Below are 21,271 nucleotides of genomic sequence, written 5' to 3'. Positions count from 1 at the left end.
GTTGATATGAATTGGTAACCAATGGTGCTTTGCATTGCACGGTTCACTTTTTCAATTTTGCTTCTTTCAACATATATGTACTTCAAGCACTGTGGCATATTTCATTTATTCAGGCTGATTTTCGGCTGCTTTGTGGCTCATTTGCCATGCACTTAGCAGTCATATTTTAACCTGAATCTATAAGTGGCATAGATTTTTTTTATGCAGGGTAATATTCTTGATAACTGCAAATGCTATCGCAGATTGGTTGTGATAATAAGCAGTTTTTTAACTGCATATTCAAAGCTTACCAGATGCCCATTAGATGAGCACGAATCATACATGGCTTTCTATGCTAGGAGAAACAGGATATGATGGCCGAAATGGTTGCATAGTTGTGAAAGGTATCGGTGCTTGAAGTCCTATGGGACCCAATCATGTGATCAGGCTAGCATGATTTCAAGCTTTTAAACTGTTTTGCTACATTTTAGACACACTCATTGTGTGATCAAGCGCTGTGTGAGGCACGAAACGCGTTGCTTTGGTGTTTCCTTTTGCTTCCTGTAGCCTGAATGCAAATGTCATGTCTTAAATAAAATTACACAGCATTTTCATATTTTTTACATGTGCTGGGACTGCCTTATATGTCTTGCTGTGGAGTGCTGCCTCTGTGCCTTTGTGTGCACGTCTATGTTTAAATCAACTAGATTTACATATGTATATTGAGAAGGAATAGCCAACAAAGGCACATGGCTACTGCAGATTCCCTTTAAAGACAATACAAATGAAATGATCTTATTTTTCAATCGGTGATAATAGTGTTGGATTGTGTCCTTGTTATACTAAACAAAAGATGTCGTATTCCTCTAAATATTCCTCTAATATGCTCTTATTTGAAATTGCCTCCTAAATCCCGGTGAAGGCATCTAGTTATTTTGATCTCTGCCCTTCATTGCTCTTTTCTATGGTACCTTTATAGTTCCCTTGGAGCTCAGCCCCCATTTATATTTGATAAAAACAAATAATCAGAGGAGAAACTTGACAACGTATAAAACATGTTTATTTTTTATTATACAACACATGTCCTCATATAAAATTAAAACGTACAAATATTACATTTATTCTGATCAAAATACATTGAAAGCTTCCTGATATTGACAAAGGTACAAAAATATATGCATTATTTCTGCATTGTGCACACGCATTTTTAACTCATAGGTGTTACAAATGTGCATGTGCGCATAAAGCGATCCCTGTGCTGAACCATGTAAATTGGTGTTCATTTTTGGCACACTGGTGTCCCAACAACATAGGTAAAAGTTAAGAAGGCACACAGAGGTAATACGATCATTTACAGTGTATCTTACATGTAGACATTTGATAGTAGCACTCATTTGAATGCACACGTGAGAGTGACCTTGAGCACCCATTCTATTTTAGCAAGTCAAACAACGACTTATATTTACAAATAATTGTGTGATTTTGGTTTCTGTTTTATCAGTTCAAGGAACACGATTGACCACACATGTGTTCTCTCCCTTAGACAAGGGAGGGCTGCACCTAGTTACAGCACTAAAGCAATAGCACAAACAAAGGCTTGTGTGATGTATTGTAAGTCCAAATATTTCCTAGTTTGTTATTTTCCTGTTATACATCACTAGACACACAAACAACTGGTATGTATCGAAGGTATGGTGCTGCTTATAGTTCATAAGAGTACCATACCTAGAAGAGTTGCTGTAGAAGCTTGTTAACTTTCAGAGAAGTGCCCACGAAAGTTCTGAGAGGAAATTCCCAAAATTGTAAGATATCATATTGGATGTTCTTGCTGTCCAACATGATAACATCAGCTCTCTCTGAACACTGAGAAAGGCCCTTTTCTATGTGTCTATGTTCTCTTTAAACACATTTGCATATGTGATCTTACTCAGTTAGACATTCACCAAATACAATATAGCAATCATTACCACTGACCTTTCTTCAGGAGGTGCAACATTGTGTAAATTTTCCAGCAATATCAAAATAGCAAACTCCTCCTTACTACTCAACTACAGTGCAGTATCATTAATGATACTCGCGGGTGGCATGAGCCATATATGTATCCTTATAGCACAGATGTCTTTACAGTGCTATGACAGGATCATCTAAGAAGTGTCAAGATGTTATCAAGAAATATATGCTGTGTTGTCATATCCTGAGATGGTTGGTATTTCTAGGCCTTGCTTGGGTTTCTTGGGATCTTGATCCAGACGATGTTGATATCGCTCCCCGTAATGCTGTTCAAGTGCCGGTCCCCACGTAGGATGAGGCCTGCAAATACTCATGAAGCGCTGTAGAAAAATAAATGCATTTATGTTGGATAAGAATATAGTGTTTTGTCTTTCTTTTATACACACACTTGTGGTGCTGATTACGGCATTGACAGCTGATTTGGGTGATCAGTAAATGAGTCAGCAGGCACAATTATTTGCCAGCCCAACTATATAAATAAAGTTAGATTCATGTTGCGGTTGCCGCCATATTCACTCCATGGAAATGGTAATTTACCGCCAGTCATTTATATCGAAACCTGTCTTGGGAACAGTTTATTTTAAGATTCCAAACTCATCACACAAGTTTGGACAACTCACTTCTGTTGTCGGATTCACATTTTGCTTACATTGTGCCAAGTTGGTCAAGTAGTGATTCCTCCATGTCTGATGCAGATTATATTGCTAATTACTGGAAGTGATATTGTCTGCTAACCTGCACATATTCTATGTATTTATGGGAAACTCATTTGAGGGAAACTCAAACAACTATAATTTTGGATGTATGTAGTTCTGTCTAACCTTTGAAACTTTTCAGAACTCGTTCCTAAATGTTTGGCCTTTACACATAATTGCGGCCATGAAAGGGTCCTACAACATTCATCCCAGTGCTGCTGGGGTTTGATAACTCAATGCCAAAGTTTAAGTATGAAAACCTTATGAGTGAGTTCTCAGCCCAAAAATGTGTTCTTTTCCATAAGTAGCGCAGGTGGTTACGCTTGCACTAGAAATGTAAAAATAAAAATGTTGTTTGGCGCTGGAGGATGCTGCAAAAAGCTACATTTCTGTTGGAGAGGAAATAACACAACAGGTGTTGGGAGATAAAAAGTGGCCCATGACGTTAATCTGAGTAAGGATGGGACAAGACTATCCAGGTGTTAATGTTGACCAAACACCCACATATGCTGGCCAAGTAAATTAATGTGTGGGTAATGTATACAGTAATGTATTCATTACCTAATAGATAGTTACACTTTGAAACGTGTTAATAATTCCGAATTTATGCATCTGAATATTGTATCTTTTTCCAGGTATAAGTGATTTGTGAACTAGCAAAAAATCTCTGACCTAGCCCAAACAGATACCTATTACTTAAAGAACACTAAGGGGCTTGCTTTTGATTAACCATAATTAGGTAGCGGTTACCTGTTCTGTTTACAATTCTGAGTTAACAGATCCTTTCCATGCAATTTCCTCATATATACAGTGGAGTGAAAACTGGGAGTGTAAAATGGTGGCGTAATCGCTTCATACTACCGTTTTGCAATCCGCCCTGCAAAATGAGTAAACATGGCAGGCAGAATTTCCAATGGATTCCTATGGAATCCACCTGCTTTTTGCTGATGTGAAAAGCAGGGGATTCTTTGCTCCCCAGAGGGAATACATGCTGGCACAAATGCTGGAGTATTTGTATGGTGGAGAGAAAGTGAAAGGCAGAATCATAATTTATGATCTTTGCTTCCTCTACGCCATATAAATGGGTGAAAATGAGCCGTGAAGTAAATTTAATGTGTGAAAGTCTTACGCAAGACTATTACACATAAGATTTATGGCTTAACATAAACATTTGATATAGTGTGCATACTCAATTTTACATGAAATGTTGTCGGAGGACTTACCTCTGCTAACGTTCCTTTGGCTTTGATCATTTTCACCACTGCAAGTATAGGAATCCAAATGAGGCAGAACAGGATCATACACCAGCCAATGGCCACAGCCCAGGCTGGATACTCAATGCTACCATGCATAGGTGTTTTGAATGTCACGAGGGACCAGATTAATATTGCCTATTAGAAAAAAGGAACAACAAAAGAAACATAATTTCAGGATTTTTCGTCACACCCAAAAGAAATAACTTTGTTAAAAAGGCAGGTGTCTCTTTCCATATAATATATGCCTCTATAACAAGAATCCCTTTCAACCTACCCCTCTCTCAAGCTTATTTAGCCGCCAACCCATAGAGGAAATGTATGTTGTTTGGCTATTGGGTGGCAATTAAATATCACCTACAAGCTGAAACTGTTACTGCTGTTAGATGTCATGGGAATAGGGAGACACAGCATGTGAGTATTGTTTATTTATTTGCCCACCCATTGACTGCCAATGCCTGCCTTTTCATGAAACAAAAACCTCCTGGGATCTCGTTGAGGTCCTGTGAGGAACCAGGAATGAAACACAGACACAGAGAATTATGATTTTGACCATAAACAGTTATTAAAATAAAAGGGGGGGGTGGAAAATGCTTCTCTGTCCCTGCTCCAAGAGGTCTTCCCCTACCAGAAAAAAAAGATAAGGGTCTATCCATGTCAGAATGTCCAAAGCAAAACGTCCTGTGTCCAAAGTATTATTCTGGCCCTCACATTCTAACAAAATTAGTTTTAAGTTGAAAAAGAGAAAATGTCTTTGGCCTTTAGTAGTGTACAAAAGGAAATGCGTAACTACAACACAAATGTTCCAAAAGGATAGAGTTCCTTGTTCCACAGGGTGATTCCCTTTCCCTGGATTTCGCTTCACTCTGTTTTTATTCAAAAATATCAGTTCCTTTTAGTTTCTCTTGATCAACAACACAACTGATATATAAAATAACTTGACTGTTAGTTTGCATAAAGTTCTTTGCTCCAGTGGGTGGTTCCCTTCACCTGGATTTCTCCTCATGCTTTTCACTCTGTTGTATATGCAAGAATATAAGTTCCTTAAGTTTCTCTTGATCAAAAACACAATTGGTATAAAACATAACTTGGCTGTTAGTCTGTATAGAGTTAGGATACCTGACATGCTCTGCTGCCAGGTTGTCTCTCCTCTTCAATATGTTTCCAATGCCTTTTGGTAGTTCTGATGTATCCTTATCAATAATTTCTTGCATACTGTATATTATACACTTTTCAATTTGATGATGCCTGGTGTCCTTTCATGCCAGGGCTTTTTAACATGTATATTCTTGCAACTTGTATCTGCCTGGTGTACTCTCCTGCCCGAACATTTCTTATATCAACATGCTTTCAACTTGCATCTGTCTGGTATACTCTCCTGCCAGGATTCTGCACACACTTCCACTCTTTCTCATATAGATTTGTGCACCTTTAATCTGCCCGGTATACTCTCCTGCCAGGACTTCTCTTATACATTTACTGCAGACACTCACAAACTTGACAGTCTCTTATTCTCATTCTACTTTGCCTCTTCAGGAAATGTTCACTTATTCTATCCCTCTCATATACCTCAATCACATTGTCAGTGCTGCCAATATACCCCAGTGTCCCCTCTTCCCTCAGGTGGACTCACCAGCTCTTGCTGGCATATGTTGATTCTCTTGTGGCAAGCTGGCGGCAGTCTCTCAGGGTGTTTCTCCCTCTCACCTTGTCTGCTTCTCTACTTATATGTCTAATGTGGCTTCTGCGCTTCCCTCAGGGTTTCAGTGGCTTGGAGGCTGCCTTCAAGTACTTGTGAATATCCAGGAGCCTTCTGCTTGCTTCTGGCATTCTCGCAGCATACTCCCTCTTGCAGTCGACTACATTTTTCCTTGTCGGCAAGTCAGTTGGTTCCACGGACACCGCTCCAGACCTGTGGTTCCTCAGTCAGCACACAGTGAAGCAGCATTATCCAGCCAGCATCTGTCTGTCAGTTGGTCTGCCAGATTAAATCTTGTGGCATCAGACTTGTTCCTGAAACAACTAGAGTGCAGCATGCGCTCCTGGCTTCCAGTAATCTTCATTACTCTGCTCATCTTCTTAGTCACAGTATGTTCGTTTTTAGGGCAATGGTAGTCTGTTTCTGATATCTTGCATGCAAAGTCTGAAACCATGTGATCAGAAGTCATGAAAGGTAAGTCCTATTTTAAGGATATGTACACAGAGTCTGGAAAGGTGTTTACAGGTGTCTTGAAAGGCAGGTCTGATTTGAAGGACTTGCATACAGATCCTGTGAAAGTGTTTCCAGTACTTTTCCAAGGTGGGTGAGGGGAGGTATGACAATATGCCATTAAGGCATGGGGTATGGTGGAGTATCCTCAAAAGAAAATGAGGGATACCATGTCTCATTGATGATGTCAGGACAACCTCCTGAGGGTTGCCTCCCCCCATGTGTTCCTCCCTCACATAGCCATCCTCAGGTCCAAGATCAGATAGCGGCTGCCGTTCCCTGGTCACGATAAAGCCAACAGTTGTGGCTTCTGTATAGGTATTAGTTAGGCATTTGCGAGGCACTGCTATCATATGCCTGAGTAATGATACAATTTCCAACCTGTTGCTCTCTTATGGTCAGGTAGTACATTATGGCAGTGACTGGCAAATGCTTAATCTATCTCCATAGTAGATCCAACCCTTTTAGCTTTGTCAACGTATATTTTAATTAGTGTCCAATTGTATCTGTACCACATGCTGCTAACATGCAAGTCACTTTTTTCTGTTGAATTAGCTAACAAATGTATTCCCATCTTTTTTCTAACAATGAAAATCTTTTCATGATAAATCATGTCATAATAAGTTAGAAGTCATTAAAAGGATAATACATCCGGCCATTCTGGCAGATTCAGGAGAGATTATGGAGACAGAAACCAAATAAACAACAAATGACCACGTTTACCTTTGAAAAGGAGCATAGAGTCTCATACAGACACAAGAGTGGATGTACACTGCATAAAATAGTTATTGTTGAGATAAACATGTTGTGTGTCATGATAGTTACTGTGTATGTGTGATTCATTCCCATAAACACACAATGAAGTGGCATGTAAAAGTATTACAACTTAAAAAATTCAAGTGAAAAGTAATTTTCTACAAAGTGCTCAAAACATCATAACATTTTGGTTGGGAATAGCTGCAACTTAATTGCTAACGAAATGTAGCACCAGGGCATATACTTTCCAACTTGTTGCCAATGCTGTAAAATTGACTGACAAATGCAACTGTTGCTTAATAGACCTTACTTGATACCTGAGCATCTTTTGAAACCATCAACCACAAAGCCCTGTTAAACATCATGTCAATCCTAAGGACTACACGACACAGCACAGCATTGCTTATCCTGCATCACAAACGATAGCCAAATTGTCTAGATGGGCATTTGCAGATACCATCGCAAGTATCGCAAGCACCTGTTGTCCTGCTGATCATCTTCAATTTGTACATTGAGATACTCAGAAGACTTTTCACCAACCATGGAATCAAGAGAGCGGGCCGAAAAATGAGTTTCAACTCTTCTTTGGAAACTGAATGACAATTCATCTGGACACAGAAATCAAGGAGGCTAGGAAGTGTCTAGCGATTCTGAGAATCATTCCAGGTGTACACCCTAAACACTGCAAGCCTGCACCAAGATGCTGCAGAGATCTCTGACTGGCAGCAAGATGTTCCATATCTTAAACCCACCTGTTGAAGGCTACACCCAAAAAGTTAACTTTTATTAGGTCGATTTGAACAGACTTTGCCTATTTCGGGAAATTATAACCTATTGAAAACCCTTCAAGCCGATCCTCCAACAGACCCCCGGGCAATACCTTATCCCAACGTGGTGGGATTTTCTTTTCCTCCGTGTTTTCACCCCTGAAGCCCACTTTTGCTCAAACACCCTCCTCCCTTGCAGCACAAACATTGATCCCTCCACACACACACAGACACACACATACACATGTATACATGCACACACACACCCAAACACACATACACTTATCTGCTCTCTGCTCCACAACTTCCTGCTTCCGGGCCTGTTAGCCCCTGAACACACTTGCGTGCGGCATGAGGTAGCTCTCAGAGGTCTTGGTCTACGTTATGCAGTCTTTTTTCCCCGCAATTAATAGTTCATATGCAAAGGTTTAGGTACCAGCTAAGTTATTTGTCTTAATCTCACCCGTTGAAGGCCACCTCCAAAAAAGTATGCATTTGTTAGGGGGAATATTGAACAGTTATTAGCTTACTAAATGGGAAATATGTGAAGCCTTTTGCTTTACATTTAAGCTTTTTTGTATTACTATCTGTGAGCGTGAACACATGTACTTTAGAAGAGGCATCTGTGGAAGCAGCTTTTATAATAAGTCACCACATTTGAGTAAATTTGCATCCAAATCAATGCATTTAGTGGCATTTCTCAAATTTGACTCGAGAATGCGCAAACACCATTTACACAGAACAGATTTTGCAGACAATGTGTGGGCAAACTGGTTCCAGAATGACATATGAAGGCAAAATTCCATGTAGGCATGTCAGATATAAACAATATACGCAGATAACAACTCACCAGCAATAGACATGGGGATATGAAGAACCAGCATATTCTCCACCACAGCCAGAAGATCCAGTGCTTTTTTCCAATCATCATTTCTATGTCTCCAATGAATCGATTTCCTCCTGCCATAGTGGGAAATGTTTCAAAGGTTATATGGTATCCTTTTCTGTGCGGCCTCTTTTACATTAGTGCCCATGCATCACTGCTCCACTGTTAGGTCTTTTGGTTACAGTCACAAATTGGAGAGGCATTCTGCGTAAGTATATAATGTACGGGCATTCATTTAGATCTCAGCATATATATTGAAATCAGCATTTCTTGACAATGTTAAAGAATGGCATTACAAGAAATTTCTTGGAATTCACAAGAAGAAAATCAAATATATGGGTTATCATTAAACATGTGCATCTGACTCGAGTTATTTATACAAACCATGATTCTTTTCCCCAATTACCAACATGAATTAGATGTATGAGGCATCATAGCATATGTAAATACATAATCACAGCATTAGAAACCTATGTTTGCTTACCATAAATCCAACAAACTCCAATGAGTTCCAGCACTGCAGCAATTAGGATGCCCCATCCAGCACAGAAATGATCAATCAAGTCAACCCAGAAAATCCCCGCCTGCAAGAAAAGAATAACGCACACGTTATGCTAATTTGCCCAAAAGAAACTCTGCAACATTATTATATTCTGAAAGTAGCCATCCTTTGTGATCATTTTCATGATGCTGTTTCTCTGATGCCACAAAATAGACAGAAGTTATAATTGGTTGTCATACCAGACATGTAGAACGGGATATCAGGTTAAGATACCCAACAAGACAGAATCAATTTTACTAAGTAGGAAACTCAGGAAAGCACAATGGTGGAATTTGTTTTGTGTTATATAGTTATGTTACCCCAGCCACCATTGAAAGAAGGGGATCACCCAGTTTATGTTACTGTGATAGAGGAGTATATCAGGGATCGAATAATGATGGGCACTTGCAAGACTGTGGGCCTCATTCCGAGGTTGGTGGTAGTCATGGCGCTATTTGCGCCATGACTGCCACCAATTACGGGCCCGGCACCGGTCTAGTTCAATGGCGACTTACCGGTGTAGTCCGACCTTTGCAGGACTGGTAAGTCCCCATTGAAAATGCCACTCCTCATTCCCATTTGAGGCCCCATAGGGCTCAATGGGAATGGGGAGGGCGCAAATAACGGGCTCGCGTACGTCAAGCCCGTTATTTGCGCTCTGGTCCCTTAACAGGTCCCGTCCAGAACGCCAGGTCAGACCAGGCGTTAAAGGAGGGACCCACTAAGGGACCTTGTAGTAGGGTGGTAAGGGATTACCGGCACCGGTCTCCTTACCGGTGCCCGGTATCCCTTACTGCCCAGTTTGGAATGAGGGCCTATGATTAGAGAAAAACTATGGATAAAGATCTGTCCTAGGAAAATGCTTTGGAGTTAGCAAGAGCGGTGGAAGCTTGGGCGAAAAGTGTCCAAGAAGTGGCGCACAATGATGCACAGTTCAGAGTGGAGGCAGTACGGGCTGTGTACCCAAGTAAAATGACAGCAACAACAAGTTTCCCAGGAATAAGAGTGATAGCTACAATGCTCCAGGAGGAAGGATGAAGCCCAAATGTAGAAAGAATGGGTGGAGTAAACACATGACGGAGCAAAAAAAGTGCCTGGCTTTTTGAGTGGAGTGCAGGCTTTGTGGGACAAGAGGGCATTTCTCTAGGCAGTGCAGATCAAATGACAATAGGAAAAGAGCCATATCTTATAGGACAAGTGTCAACATGGTAGAAGATCATTAGAACTACATAGTGCCGGTGATGGAAGAGTGAGTGTTGCTACAAATTCAAGGGGAAAAGAAAATTGGACCATGGGACATTATGAAGGTGAACGGTGTAGATATGGAGATGATGGTAGATTCTGGTTAACTGTGCACCATGATATCCCCAGAACTATATGAGGATAGTTTAAAATAAATCTGTGAACTCTCTTATTCCAGCTGATATACATCCTAGTGACTATGAACAAGTCCCCATCACAGTACTGGGTTATGAGTCTGCATATATACAGTACAAGGACAGGGAAATAAGGGCAAGCTTTATGTCGCATACAGAGGTGCCAGTGTTCTAGGTTGAGATAAACAGGCAGTGTTGGATATACAGATATGCCCAGGGAGGGAGGTACCCATGTTTTTGTGGAAGGCTGTGCGCACATGTTGGCGGAAAGTCTCAAAGCTGTATATCCTGATGATCTAGGGAAGATAAGGGGATTTGCCCACAGGATAATACTTCAGAATCAGATCTGTGCCTAAAACACACAAAGTGAGGAATGTTACGGTATTATTAAGTTAAGGACTCCAAACTTTATTCGACAGACTGGTGGTTAATGGGGTGATAATAGCGATTGAAGCATCGGAATGGTTGTCGCCCATTGTTATTGCAAGGAAACAATATGGGGATTAAGATTGTGCGTGGACCTCTGTAATTTATTATAAATGCCAGTATTTGGGTGGACAGGCACCCACTTCTGAACATTAATAAACGTCTGACCACTATGGGACAAGCATCATTGGTGTCAACCTTTGATCTCTCTTCAGCATATCATCAGATTGAACTGCATGAGTCATCTGGTCATCTACAATTATTGGTTATGCCTTTCAGGGCATACATGGTTTGAGGGATGCCTTGTGGGCTGACTTCTGCAGTGTCAGTTTTTCAATAACTTATGAAAGCTGTAATGGAGGTATGGTATCACAAGTATGAGACTGACACAAAAGGGACAATTTGTAAAACCTTTATTCAATTTTCGAGGTTTGGAAAAGCTCCAACTGTGCCATATAGCTAGGATGGGAGTTGTCTCTACCATAAAATAATCATATAAACTGTCCTAGTTGAGTCCGTCAAATGAAAATTGCCTATACTAACAAAACCTAATTCCTGCCCTACCTCTTGTACAAACAGAGTGTGTAAAGTAGAATATGTATGCAAAGGAAAATCACTATTAGAATATAAAGAATAAGTGTGGCTGAGTTAGCTCTCCTCCCCACGTTAGACATCATAGATTAAGGCAGTCCCCGTAAACAGGATGACACTCTGGCTCAGGTTCTCAAAACAAAGGCAGTTCAAAACGTGGATCGAGGCCTACCTGCCATTCCATGTTAAAGTCTCTCTTTCAAGCTTTCAAAACACAGTTCAACAAAAAGTTTATGCCGGCCTCCCTCAGTCAGGCTCGGAACTTTCAAAACAAAATGTTCACGCAGGTGTCCCTCAGTCGGGTCAGCCCTTCCCCAAGCTAATTTGCATCTTTTAGTGGCTCCCTTCCCTTAAAGTTTATCACAGGGCTGCCTTCCTTTGTGTCTCATCCACACATGTGCAGCTTTCAATTTTAAGATATATTGTTGCAATTTCAATCTTTCCTCAACATCCAGCGTCTCTCTTGTCACTTGCCAACTCACCGGCTGTGTGCATTTCTTTCTTGTCTTTGCAGTTCTTAATTCACGAGTCGAGGCTTAATTGACTTCCCAACTCTGCGGTTTACACGGGAGGGTTGCTGACATTCTTGAAACAGAATGCAGTCTGTGATTTGGCCTTCTCCATGTGTCGTTTAAGGACTTCTGGAGGCAACGACCACCTGCAGGGAACACCTGGGGTTCTCTACGCTTTACTCTCATCCCTCGGTCCATTGCTCTGCTACAGTTGGTTTGCCTTTCCCCCGGAAGTTCTGCTTTTGGTCGTGTTCCACCTTGCTCAGAGTGTGTCCCTATGTTCCGCCTTTTATCTGTGTGAGGAGAGCTAATTGGTATCAGATATATGCACTTAAAGTCAAGTGCCTAACTTTGCCTAACCCAATTAGTGGGGCAAGTTCAATGTGATTTGTAAGGGTTAGCCTCTTCACTCTCAGTCGCCCTCTTCCTTGGCCCAGTGTTTGTGTGAAAAAGGGAGGGAGTTGGGACATTGAAGAATCCTATAAAATAGGATGGTCAGATGTATGGGAAAGGGGGGAATAGCATGCCTCACCATTGGTCACCTCATCCCCACTCACCGAAGACCCTGCACCCAGGTGATCCTCCCGCACTGGTCCACCCTCAGGGTCTGGATCCGAAGGCAATGGCCGTACCCTGGCCACCTGAGAGAGAGATCCCTGGGGACTAGTAGGTGAGACACTCTTTGGTTTCTCATAAAGCATTGTTTGGCAAATTTGGAGGAACAACTTATTTTCTGGATGACAATTTGGTGTCGGGGAAGACCGCATTGGAACATGATCAGAGAGTGCATTGGGTATTGAGACTGTTACAGGAAAAGGGTTTGATGGTGAAGATGTGTAAATGCCAAATGAAAGTGTAGAGTGTTACTTATTTGGACATACTATTGATACTAATGGGATCAACCAAAGGAAGGTTTGGTGTGTGTCATGAGGAAAACACCTGCCCCGAAAGCGAAGGAACAGTTAAAGTGATTCTTGGGAATGTCAGAGTTTTATGTGAAATTAATTCCAGGGAACATGGAAAAAATTACTCACATGAAGAAATTACCAAAGAAGAATGTGGTTTTTGTGTGGTCGCAGGATTGTCGATGGGAATTTGATATGGTGAGGAAAATGTTGATGAGGCTTTGTCTTTGGGAACTTTTGATGTGCGAGCGAAGACAGTATTTACAGTGGATGCCAGTGAGGTAGGTGTTGGGGCTGTGTTGGCCCAAAGGAAGGAAGGCCTTTAGCCTTTAGCCTATAGCTTTTGTGTAAAGGTTTTTGAGGGATTCCCGAGACGAGATCACAAACAGCATGTTCATATTTTAACAACTTGTGGTTTAGGTTCAGTGTCACCCAGGAACGTCAGGTGGATGGTGGATTTGCAAAACTACAATTCTGTGGTAGAGTATGTTCCTGGTCAAAGAAACTCTGTGGCTGTTTGTTTGTGTAGGTTGCCAGTGCAGGATGAAAAAACACAATGTGAAGGGGATAGGGCACAAGTAGCATTTGTGATAAGTAGTGGACAAGAACGAATGTTGGGAAGAGAGTGAAAAGATTCGAGAGCTGGATGTGGTTTGCAAGGGTTTAAAGGAAAGTTGGAGTGAGGTTGGAAAGCAAGAAATACATGTTGGTTTATGACACATTTGCAGAGGGTCCTTGGGGAGTGAGCAGAGGGAACAGGTTGCTACCTCTGGTAGCAGTGCAGAGTAGGTTGGTTGCCCTCGCCCATGAGTGGCATTTAGGAAGGACTCTCACCAAGAAGAGACTTAGAGAGTCATATTGTTGGCCGGCTTTGGACACCGCTGTAGAACTTATGGTGAGGGGTTCTGGGATGTGCGTTGTGGGTGATAAGAGTCAGGTAGTGAAATCTCAATCCGTGTATCCTGTGGCAGTGATGGATAGAGTTTTGTCTATGGTAGCTTTAGATATCATGGGACCATTTGAGGTGTTGGGGAAGACACCAGATACATTTTGGTGTTAGTAGACTATACCTCAAGGTGGCTTGAAGTTATACCAGTACAATTGGCAAACACTAGGAAGGGTATAGAGTTTTTGCCAGTGCTTTTTGACATGGAGGGTGTGCCAGGGAGCATTGTCATGGACAATGGTGTGCAATTTGTTTTGCAAGAAACGTTTTATTTTTTTAGAGAAAGGGAGACATAAAACCATAGGACTGCATTGTATGACCCCAGTGCTAATGGTTTGGTTGAGTGTGTCGACAGGTTAATCAAGGAAGTAATACAATTGGTATTGGCTAATAATTTGTATTGGAGGTTAGTGTTGGATGATGCTGTCAGGGCACATAGGGATGAACCCAATAGTCTCAAAGGGTGTGAGCCTTTTGAACTGATGAGGTGCAGGAAGTCTGGGAGCAAATTGATGCCTGTGTGGTTAGGTATTAGTGTGCAATCTAAAATGGATTTGGAAATGATTGTGAGAAAGACAATTGAAAGACAAGAGATGTTGGCTGCGAAACACAATAGGATGTGTGAGGAGGAGTGACAGGTCCAGGTAGGAGATGTAGTAAGAGTGAAGAGTCGCCATTTTGTGAAGAAGGGTTTTGTCAGTATTGCTGGCACCTTTGAAAGTGATGGAAGTGGGTCAGGCCTATGTCATACTCAGTGATGGTACCGTGTGGAGCAAGAGGAGAAGTGCTGGTCAGGATTCCTCTGGTGCATGGTGGGTTAACAATGCGCCGGGTGGTGCAGAGAGGTGCGTGAACAAGGTTTTGAAAAGAGAGCATGGTGAGGGTGTGGGTGGAGAGGTGTACGGCGGGCATATGCCTGATGAAAGGAGGGCTGAGGATGGTGGAGAGAGGCAAATGCATGCTGAGGAGGAGGATGTGGGGCACAATGCAGGAAACAGAACTCCAGGTGGTTTGGAGTGGTGTTGTGTTGCCACTGGAAGGGGTGACAGTGCCGGGGTGGGAGAAACAAGATGTTCGAACAGAGTTAAAATGTTACCTAAGAAATGTAGTGATTATGTTTGTGGATAATAGCATTGTCAGTTAAGCTTGTTTTGCTTATTTTATTTCATTTTGTTTCTGATTGTGGGGAAAATGGGGGTGAAGGGGTAGGTGTGTTATAGTGGGTGGGTTTAGTGTTGTTCCATATAGTTCTGGTGCCACAGCATGGTGTTTACTTTCTTGTTGCTGTCAAGGTTCAAAAGAACCTTTACAGTGTTGACAAATGACTGTGTGGTAATTCCTGGAGAAGATAACTCTGGGGTGCCACAGATTAAACTGTTGTTCCTCTTCACAGCTTGGTGTCTTTATTAAACACGGCACTCACCACAAATAGCTAGTAACCCTAACTAATTGAATTATTCTCTGTAGTTGTTTTCCTGCCACAACTGGCAGATTCTGGACCAATTTTAAGTCAACCCTGCCCCTTCAGAGAGACAAAAATGCCAAAAGCAGCCAGAGGTTTGGATACACACATTAACTGTCCTAAAAGATCAAACAATGTTTCCAGGCGTGGCCCTTTCAGCCACACATTCAATGTGTCCAGTACTTCCTGCTTACTACACCTCTGTTAAAAGCACACACAACTAAATCAATACTCAACCACAATATTCATCTGAATGTACCACACGGCAGGTTCGACAGAGATTTGAAAGCCCATTAAGCACCCCCCAAGGGGAAATGATAAGCCCAGTTAACTTCCCCTCAAAAAGGGAGTTTATTTATAGTTAAGATATGTGAGTGCACTTTTATCTGATCATGTAAGAAAGGGCTTCTATATATTAATTTTGGGGAGCCATATGACGTTTCCACACCACATTTTAGTTTTGTTTGATCAATAACACTTGCATGAATAAACATCATTTGCTGTCTCTTTAAGTGCTGCCAAAGAACACCACATCTGCTTTATATCACTGAGTTTTAGGATCTAAAATCATGCATAGGCTTGCAATTAGTATTCAATATTTCCACTTGAATAACTACTGCATATAACTACTTGAATCATTCTCTTTAATGGTGTTGCTGGAGAGTGTGGGGCAATCTTAAATCAAGTGTGCCTATTTAGAGGGACTGTACAGGCAGAAAAAGCAGAACTGTCTAACTAGAACCAGCAAGGTCCCCATACATGCAGTCACACATTTAGTTTGCTACACCTCCATTATTAGCACAAACAACTAAAGAAAAACAGGGCTACCATAACAATCTCAAGACATCACATGACAAGTTCTACAAAGGGTCGGATGCCCTGTCAATCCTCCCCCAAAAAGGGAGATTGTAAGGCTACAGGGCAAGGTCTTCAAGATGACGTATATTGTAAGCACTACAATCCCACCCATAAAGATTAAGCCAAAAATGATACAGCAATAAGCCAATACTGTCAGACAATTTTGTTCAAGTAAACAGGGGAAAAGCATAGTAGAAGTCTACTGAAATACAACTCGTCATCAGGCTAGTTTCACCAAATGCATTATCTCAACTTTCAGCGAACATAACATCCAAGTCTAAGCAACCAGTCATAAAAATGGCCATCAGCGATGAAAATAACTTGAATTCTAACAGACCTTTCTGCTGCATCCAAGCATGGACACAGCAATTATCAAACCCAAAGCATTGAGGCCGCTGGCCCCAAAACAGGAGAGAAGAAGACCAGCAAAAAGGTCATAATCACAATACCTAATATCCCAAAGATCAGCCACTGGAGTCTCTGTGATATAAAAACATTGGTGTCATGAAAACATAGCCTTGTGAAGTTATTTAGCCATACTTCAGCTAATCTGTACAACGGATTCTAAACCAACGTATTGTGGAAAGGGACATCTTCTACAGACACCGTGGAAGTGCTGGCACCTGGGTAAGGAACACACTCAAGTTTATCACATGGTATTAAAGTAGTTCCTGTAGATGACAAGCTCCTTGCCAACCTGTGAAAGCAACATGTACACAAAATGTTGGCCGGGAGGTTAGCTCAGGGGCAACGTGTTTGTCAAAGAAGTAAGAAAATGGAGAGCAAATAAGGTTCGGATCACGGTCCCGGGCTTAGAGACTGGTCTCTGATTTACATTATAAAAATGATTTCCCAGCTGAGTTCTCGCCCACAGGTTCTGGAATCCTCTTCCACCCTTTTTATTTATCTATTGTGTATCTCCATAGCAATGACTCCCAAAGAGGGCAAAGGCCTATCCTTTGACCTCCTTATCATCTCTTCTGTGTGCACAAACCTCCAAACGTATTCTTTATTCTTTATTTTACAATGTTATATTTGCTATCTGATTTAATATCCATACTTTGATCTTTATGATTCGCCTTCCTCTCTGTGCTACCGTTTGGTTGCATTTACTATATGATTTATTTATTACTGTTGTATCTAAACCTCAAAAAGGCTGAACTGTGAAATTAAAAGATGAACTTGGAAAACTAAAATGGGTAAATCAATTTTCAAAGATTATATTTTCAATGCTTAAGAAAATATGGAAGTTACTCTAGTTATCACAAACTTACTTGCTTTAGGCAAGCTGCGGCCATACTTGTCAACCACTAAAAAAAGAGGAGCACCATCCACAACTTTAAGAATAGTTTATGGCAAAGACAATCTGAGGTTGACACTACTGGCGTAACAGGGGCCCCCCGCCCCCACGCGACCACATGCTCTGGAAGGGGGCCCCACATGGAGTAAAAAAAAAGGTTTTTTTAACATTTTTTTTTTACATTTTCTTTTTGAATTTACTCTGCATTTCTAAAGAAATGATTTCTGTAACAGATATAATTTCTTTATGAAGGCAGAGTGAATACAAAAAGTCCGGTGGCTTCCCCCACCCCATGACATGAAGACCCTAGGCTGGAGGCCTCCATGTCATGGGGTGGTGGAAGCCCGATGACTTCAAAAATAAATAGTTTATTTTTGAAGTCACTCTGCCTTCCTAAAGAAATTATTTCCGTTATTGTTCAGTCCTTAACGGAAATAATTTCTTTATGAAGTCAAAGTGACTTCAAAAAGAAACAATGGGCCTCATTATGAGCATGGCGGTAGCCGTGCCTGTATGGCAGGCACGGCTACCGCCATGCTCGCTACCGGCACCGCCTCCCGCGATTGGGCAATAACGGGCCCATTATGAGATGAAGGGGCCGGTAATTGCTCATTCACGGGTGGCGGTATTGCCAGGCTCCTGATCACCATTCTGCCCCATAGGGCAGAATGGGGGTGGGGAGCATGGTTGTGCCGGCACCTTTGATAACAGTGCCGGCGCAATTACGAGTTATGCTCGCTGGTGCCGCACAGCCCGGCAGGTGAGACCTGGCTGGCTGTCAGGAACCTGCGAGCAGAACTCGTAATGCTAAGGGACGGTATGAACGGTGCCGGTGCCTTACCACCACTGTTCATACCGTCACCGCCAGGGTCCTAATGAGGCTCAATGTATTTTTGTAGTATTATGGCTCCCCTCAACCCATGACGTGTGTGTGTGTGTATGTGAGTGTATGGTGAAAGAGTGCACACAAATGTATGGGTGGCTGGGTATGCGTGTGTGCGTGTACAGTGAAGGGATGCACACTTAAATGTATGGGTGGTTGCCTGGGTGTGCCTTTATGGTGAAAGTGTCCACACTTAAATGTATAGGTGACTGTATGTGTGAGGGTATATATGGTAATTGGTGTGTGTAATTGTGTTCAGGGGCGCAACAAAACCTACATTTTGGGGAGCTAACCCTTCAAATGTTGGGAGAGGCGCTAACTTCACATGTGGTGGGGGAGGAGCAAACCTATTTGTGTGGGGGCATCCAACGCATTTTAATGAGACTTTTCTAGTGCAGCCTCAATGATACAAGCAGTTAACGCTCTCCTTTAAGTCTGAAAGCACCCACGCATGGATGACTGGTCTCCTGTTCCCTCTCTACACTTCCAAACACTCCCCTGGCATGCAAGTACTAAACCTACATCACAATTTCAATTGCCTAAAAAATTTGGCATTTGAATGCAGGTACTGAGAGTGAAATGCTGTACGTTAGTAATTGCTGGGGCGGGCCCTTGTTAACAGTGAAACCCACGTGCTGTTTAACATCTGTGTCCTTTTCTGTCCGGCAACTGCTCTGTAGGTCAGCAAGGTGAAGTCAACATAGCCCACAATTTCAGAGGGAGTGGGGGAGTGCTGAAGCTCAGTTAGCCCAATGGTGTTGCACCACTACTTGTGTTTAATGCCTTGATTACGTATTGCTAATTTGGATTAGTCCTAGCCCTATTTTTACTCATCCCATTACTTTTGTATGAGGCAGTACTTGTGTATGAGTCACTATGCCTCATACACAAGTACTGGGATGAGGTAGAGGTACATGAAGGTAATGCCTGACTTAGCTACCTGCAATCTTCATTACTCCTAGTCCCACTCTTCCTCGTCCCAGTGCTTACCTATGAGGCAAGGAGCCTCATACGTAAGCACTGGTTCAAGGAAGAGGGACCTGGAGGTAATTCTGGGCCAATGAGCTGATTTTGGAGGTTGGGATAGGGGATGGGAGGGAGAGGGGATGTGTGGGGGCAGGATTGTGCAATAAATCATAATGGTCGACCATGTCCATGCTAAGCAGGCATCATATGTGGTATTAGTGGCTAGAGAGGCATTGTGGTTCAGCCAGTCTAGTCATTCCTCAGTTTGGTATGACTTTTTTTAACTGGCCATTTCTGATAAAGCAGTCCTGCTAAGTGTAATTACCTGGCTAGACTGGCATTTGGGTTCTACCAGTCTAGGCATTTCTTACTGCGGCATTGTATATTTTTCTGGGCATCTGTGATAAAAATATGATATGATATGTCATATGTAACGTGCCTGTACACAAGTGTTTTTAGGCACGACAAGACAAGGGAAGGAAAACACAGGGAGGACAAGACAAATGATCTTACTATGCCTTGTGTCATTCAGATCGTGCAAGCGCGAGAATGAGAATTGCAAGGGGAAAGGGAGGGGGGAAGGGCAAGGGAGAGGGGAGGGGACAACAGAGCAGCAATGTTCTGAGTAAGTGCAGCCAGGGCAGCGCGGCTCTGGGTAGTGCAAGGAGAACAAGGGGCTGTAGGGTTACAGTTACAGCCCCTAGGTGTGTGGTAGGCCCAGAGGCAGTGCAAGGGTGATTGATCAAGAAAGAGCCTGGACTCAGTGAGACTGAGGGTAGCCAAGCAACCAGTTGGTACAGCAGACAGGTAGGTCAGCAGGGGAGGGAGAGAGAGAAAGCAGAGGAGAAGAGGAACGTGTTGAGCTGCTTCTGGAACTTCAGGTGGTCCGGCCCAAGTTTGGGAGGGGCAGGGAGGCTATTCCAGAGGGAAGCACCTGCAGAGGAGAGAGATCTACCCCCCACTCTCTGCCTGGAGAAGCATCTAACCCTTAGGGCTTGAGAAGGAAGGTATTTTGGAAGACAGCATTGGATGTAGTGCGGATCCCAGCCCCAGAAAGCCTTGTGGACAATGCAAACGGTCTTGAACTTGATCCTTGCAGCCACCGGGAGCCAGTAGAGACACTTCATGGCTGGAGAGATACGGTCCTTGGGCTTGCGGCCAAGGATAAGTCTCACAGTACTGTTCTGGATTAGTTGCAGAGGGCGGACAGTAAAGGAAGGCAGATTGAAAAAGTGGCTGTTGCAGTAGTCCAGCCTAGAGAGAACCAGGGCTCTGGAGACAGTGAGCTTCTGGGGGAAAGTGAGAAAGGGAACAGTCCCTTTGAGGAGGTGCAGCTGGTAGTGGGCCTTCTCTGTGACATCTGAGATGTGAGGAAAGAAAGAGAGAGTAGATTTGAAGATGACAACAGGAATGTGCGAGAGAGGAGAGAAGGCTGAGGGGAGCCTGAAGGAAAGTTAAGTGTCATCCGCATAACACTGAAAGTTAGAGGAGAAAGTAGAGATCAGGTGGGCCAAAGGGGCCAAGTAGAGGTTGAAAAACCAGGGTGAGAGGATAGAGCCCAGGGGAGCGCCACAGGTAGAGAGAGGTGGCAAAGAGAAAGGGACCAAATTGGACCTGGGAGGGGCGGTCGGAGAGGAAGGAGGTCAGCCACTCCAGGGCTTGATCCATGATGCCCAGGTTCTCACAGAGTCGATTGATTAGGATGGCGTGGTTAACCATGTCGAAAGCAGAGAAAAGTTCAAGGAGGATGAGGACAGAAGGAATGCTGGAATCATGGTTAGAGATCAGATCTTCACAGATGTTCAGGAGAGCAGTTTCTATGCCTGTGGCAGCTTTTAAGCCAGACTGATGGTCATGGAGACAACCAACAGATTCAGTGTGGAGAGTAAGCTAGGAGATGGATAGCTTTTCCAAGAGTTTGGGAGAGGGGAAAGTTCCAGTGGGAAAAGA

At 42.7% G+C, this 21,271-nt stretch overlaps 1 protein-coding gene across 1 annotated transcript in view; it reads right to left on the bottom strand.

The window, feature by feature from the left end:
- Positions 1 to 1,021: 1,021 nt before the first annotated feature.
- Positions 1,022 to 21,271, bottom strand: part of LOC138481014 (sodium- and chloride-dependent neutral and basic amino acid transporter B(0+)-like) — a 94,419-nt gene continuing 74,169 nt past the window's right edge. The window contains exons 11-14 of the mRNA XM_069612861.1: positions 9,040 to 9,139; positions 8,520 to 8,629; positions 3,908 to 4,075; positions 1,022 to 2,309 (exon numbers count right to left, since the gene is read on the bottom strand). Coding sequence (XP_069468962.1) covers positions 2,145 to 2,309; positions 3,908 to 4,075; positions 8,520 to 8,629; positions 9,040 to 9,139 — 543 coding nt within the window. The 3' untranslated portion in view covers positions 1,022 to 2,144. The remainder of the gene's footprint in view (positions 2,310 to 3,907; positions 4,076 to 8,519; positions 8,630 to 9,039; positions 9,140 to 21,271) is intronic.

Source organism: Ambystoma mexicanum, chromosome 5p (assembly GCF_040938575.1).
Source record: "Ambystoma mexicanum isolate Mex_15411 chromosome 5p, UKY_AmexF1_1, whole genome shotgun sequence".
NCBI classification, from domain to species: domain Eukaryota; kingdom Metazoa; phylum Chordata; class Amphibia; order Caudata; family Ambystomatidae; genus Ambystoma; species Ambystoma mexicanum.
The sequence above is the reverse complement of the archived record's forward strand: the minus strand, read 5'-3'. Positions and strand labels throughout refer to the sequence as shown.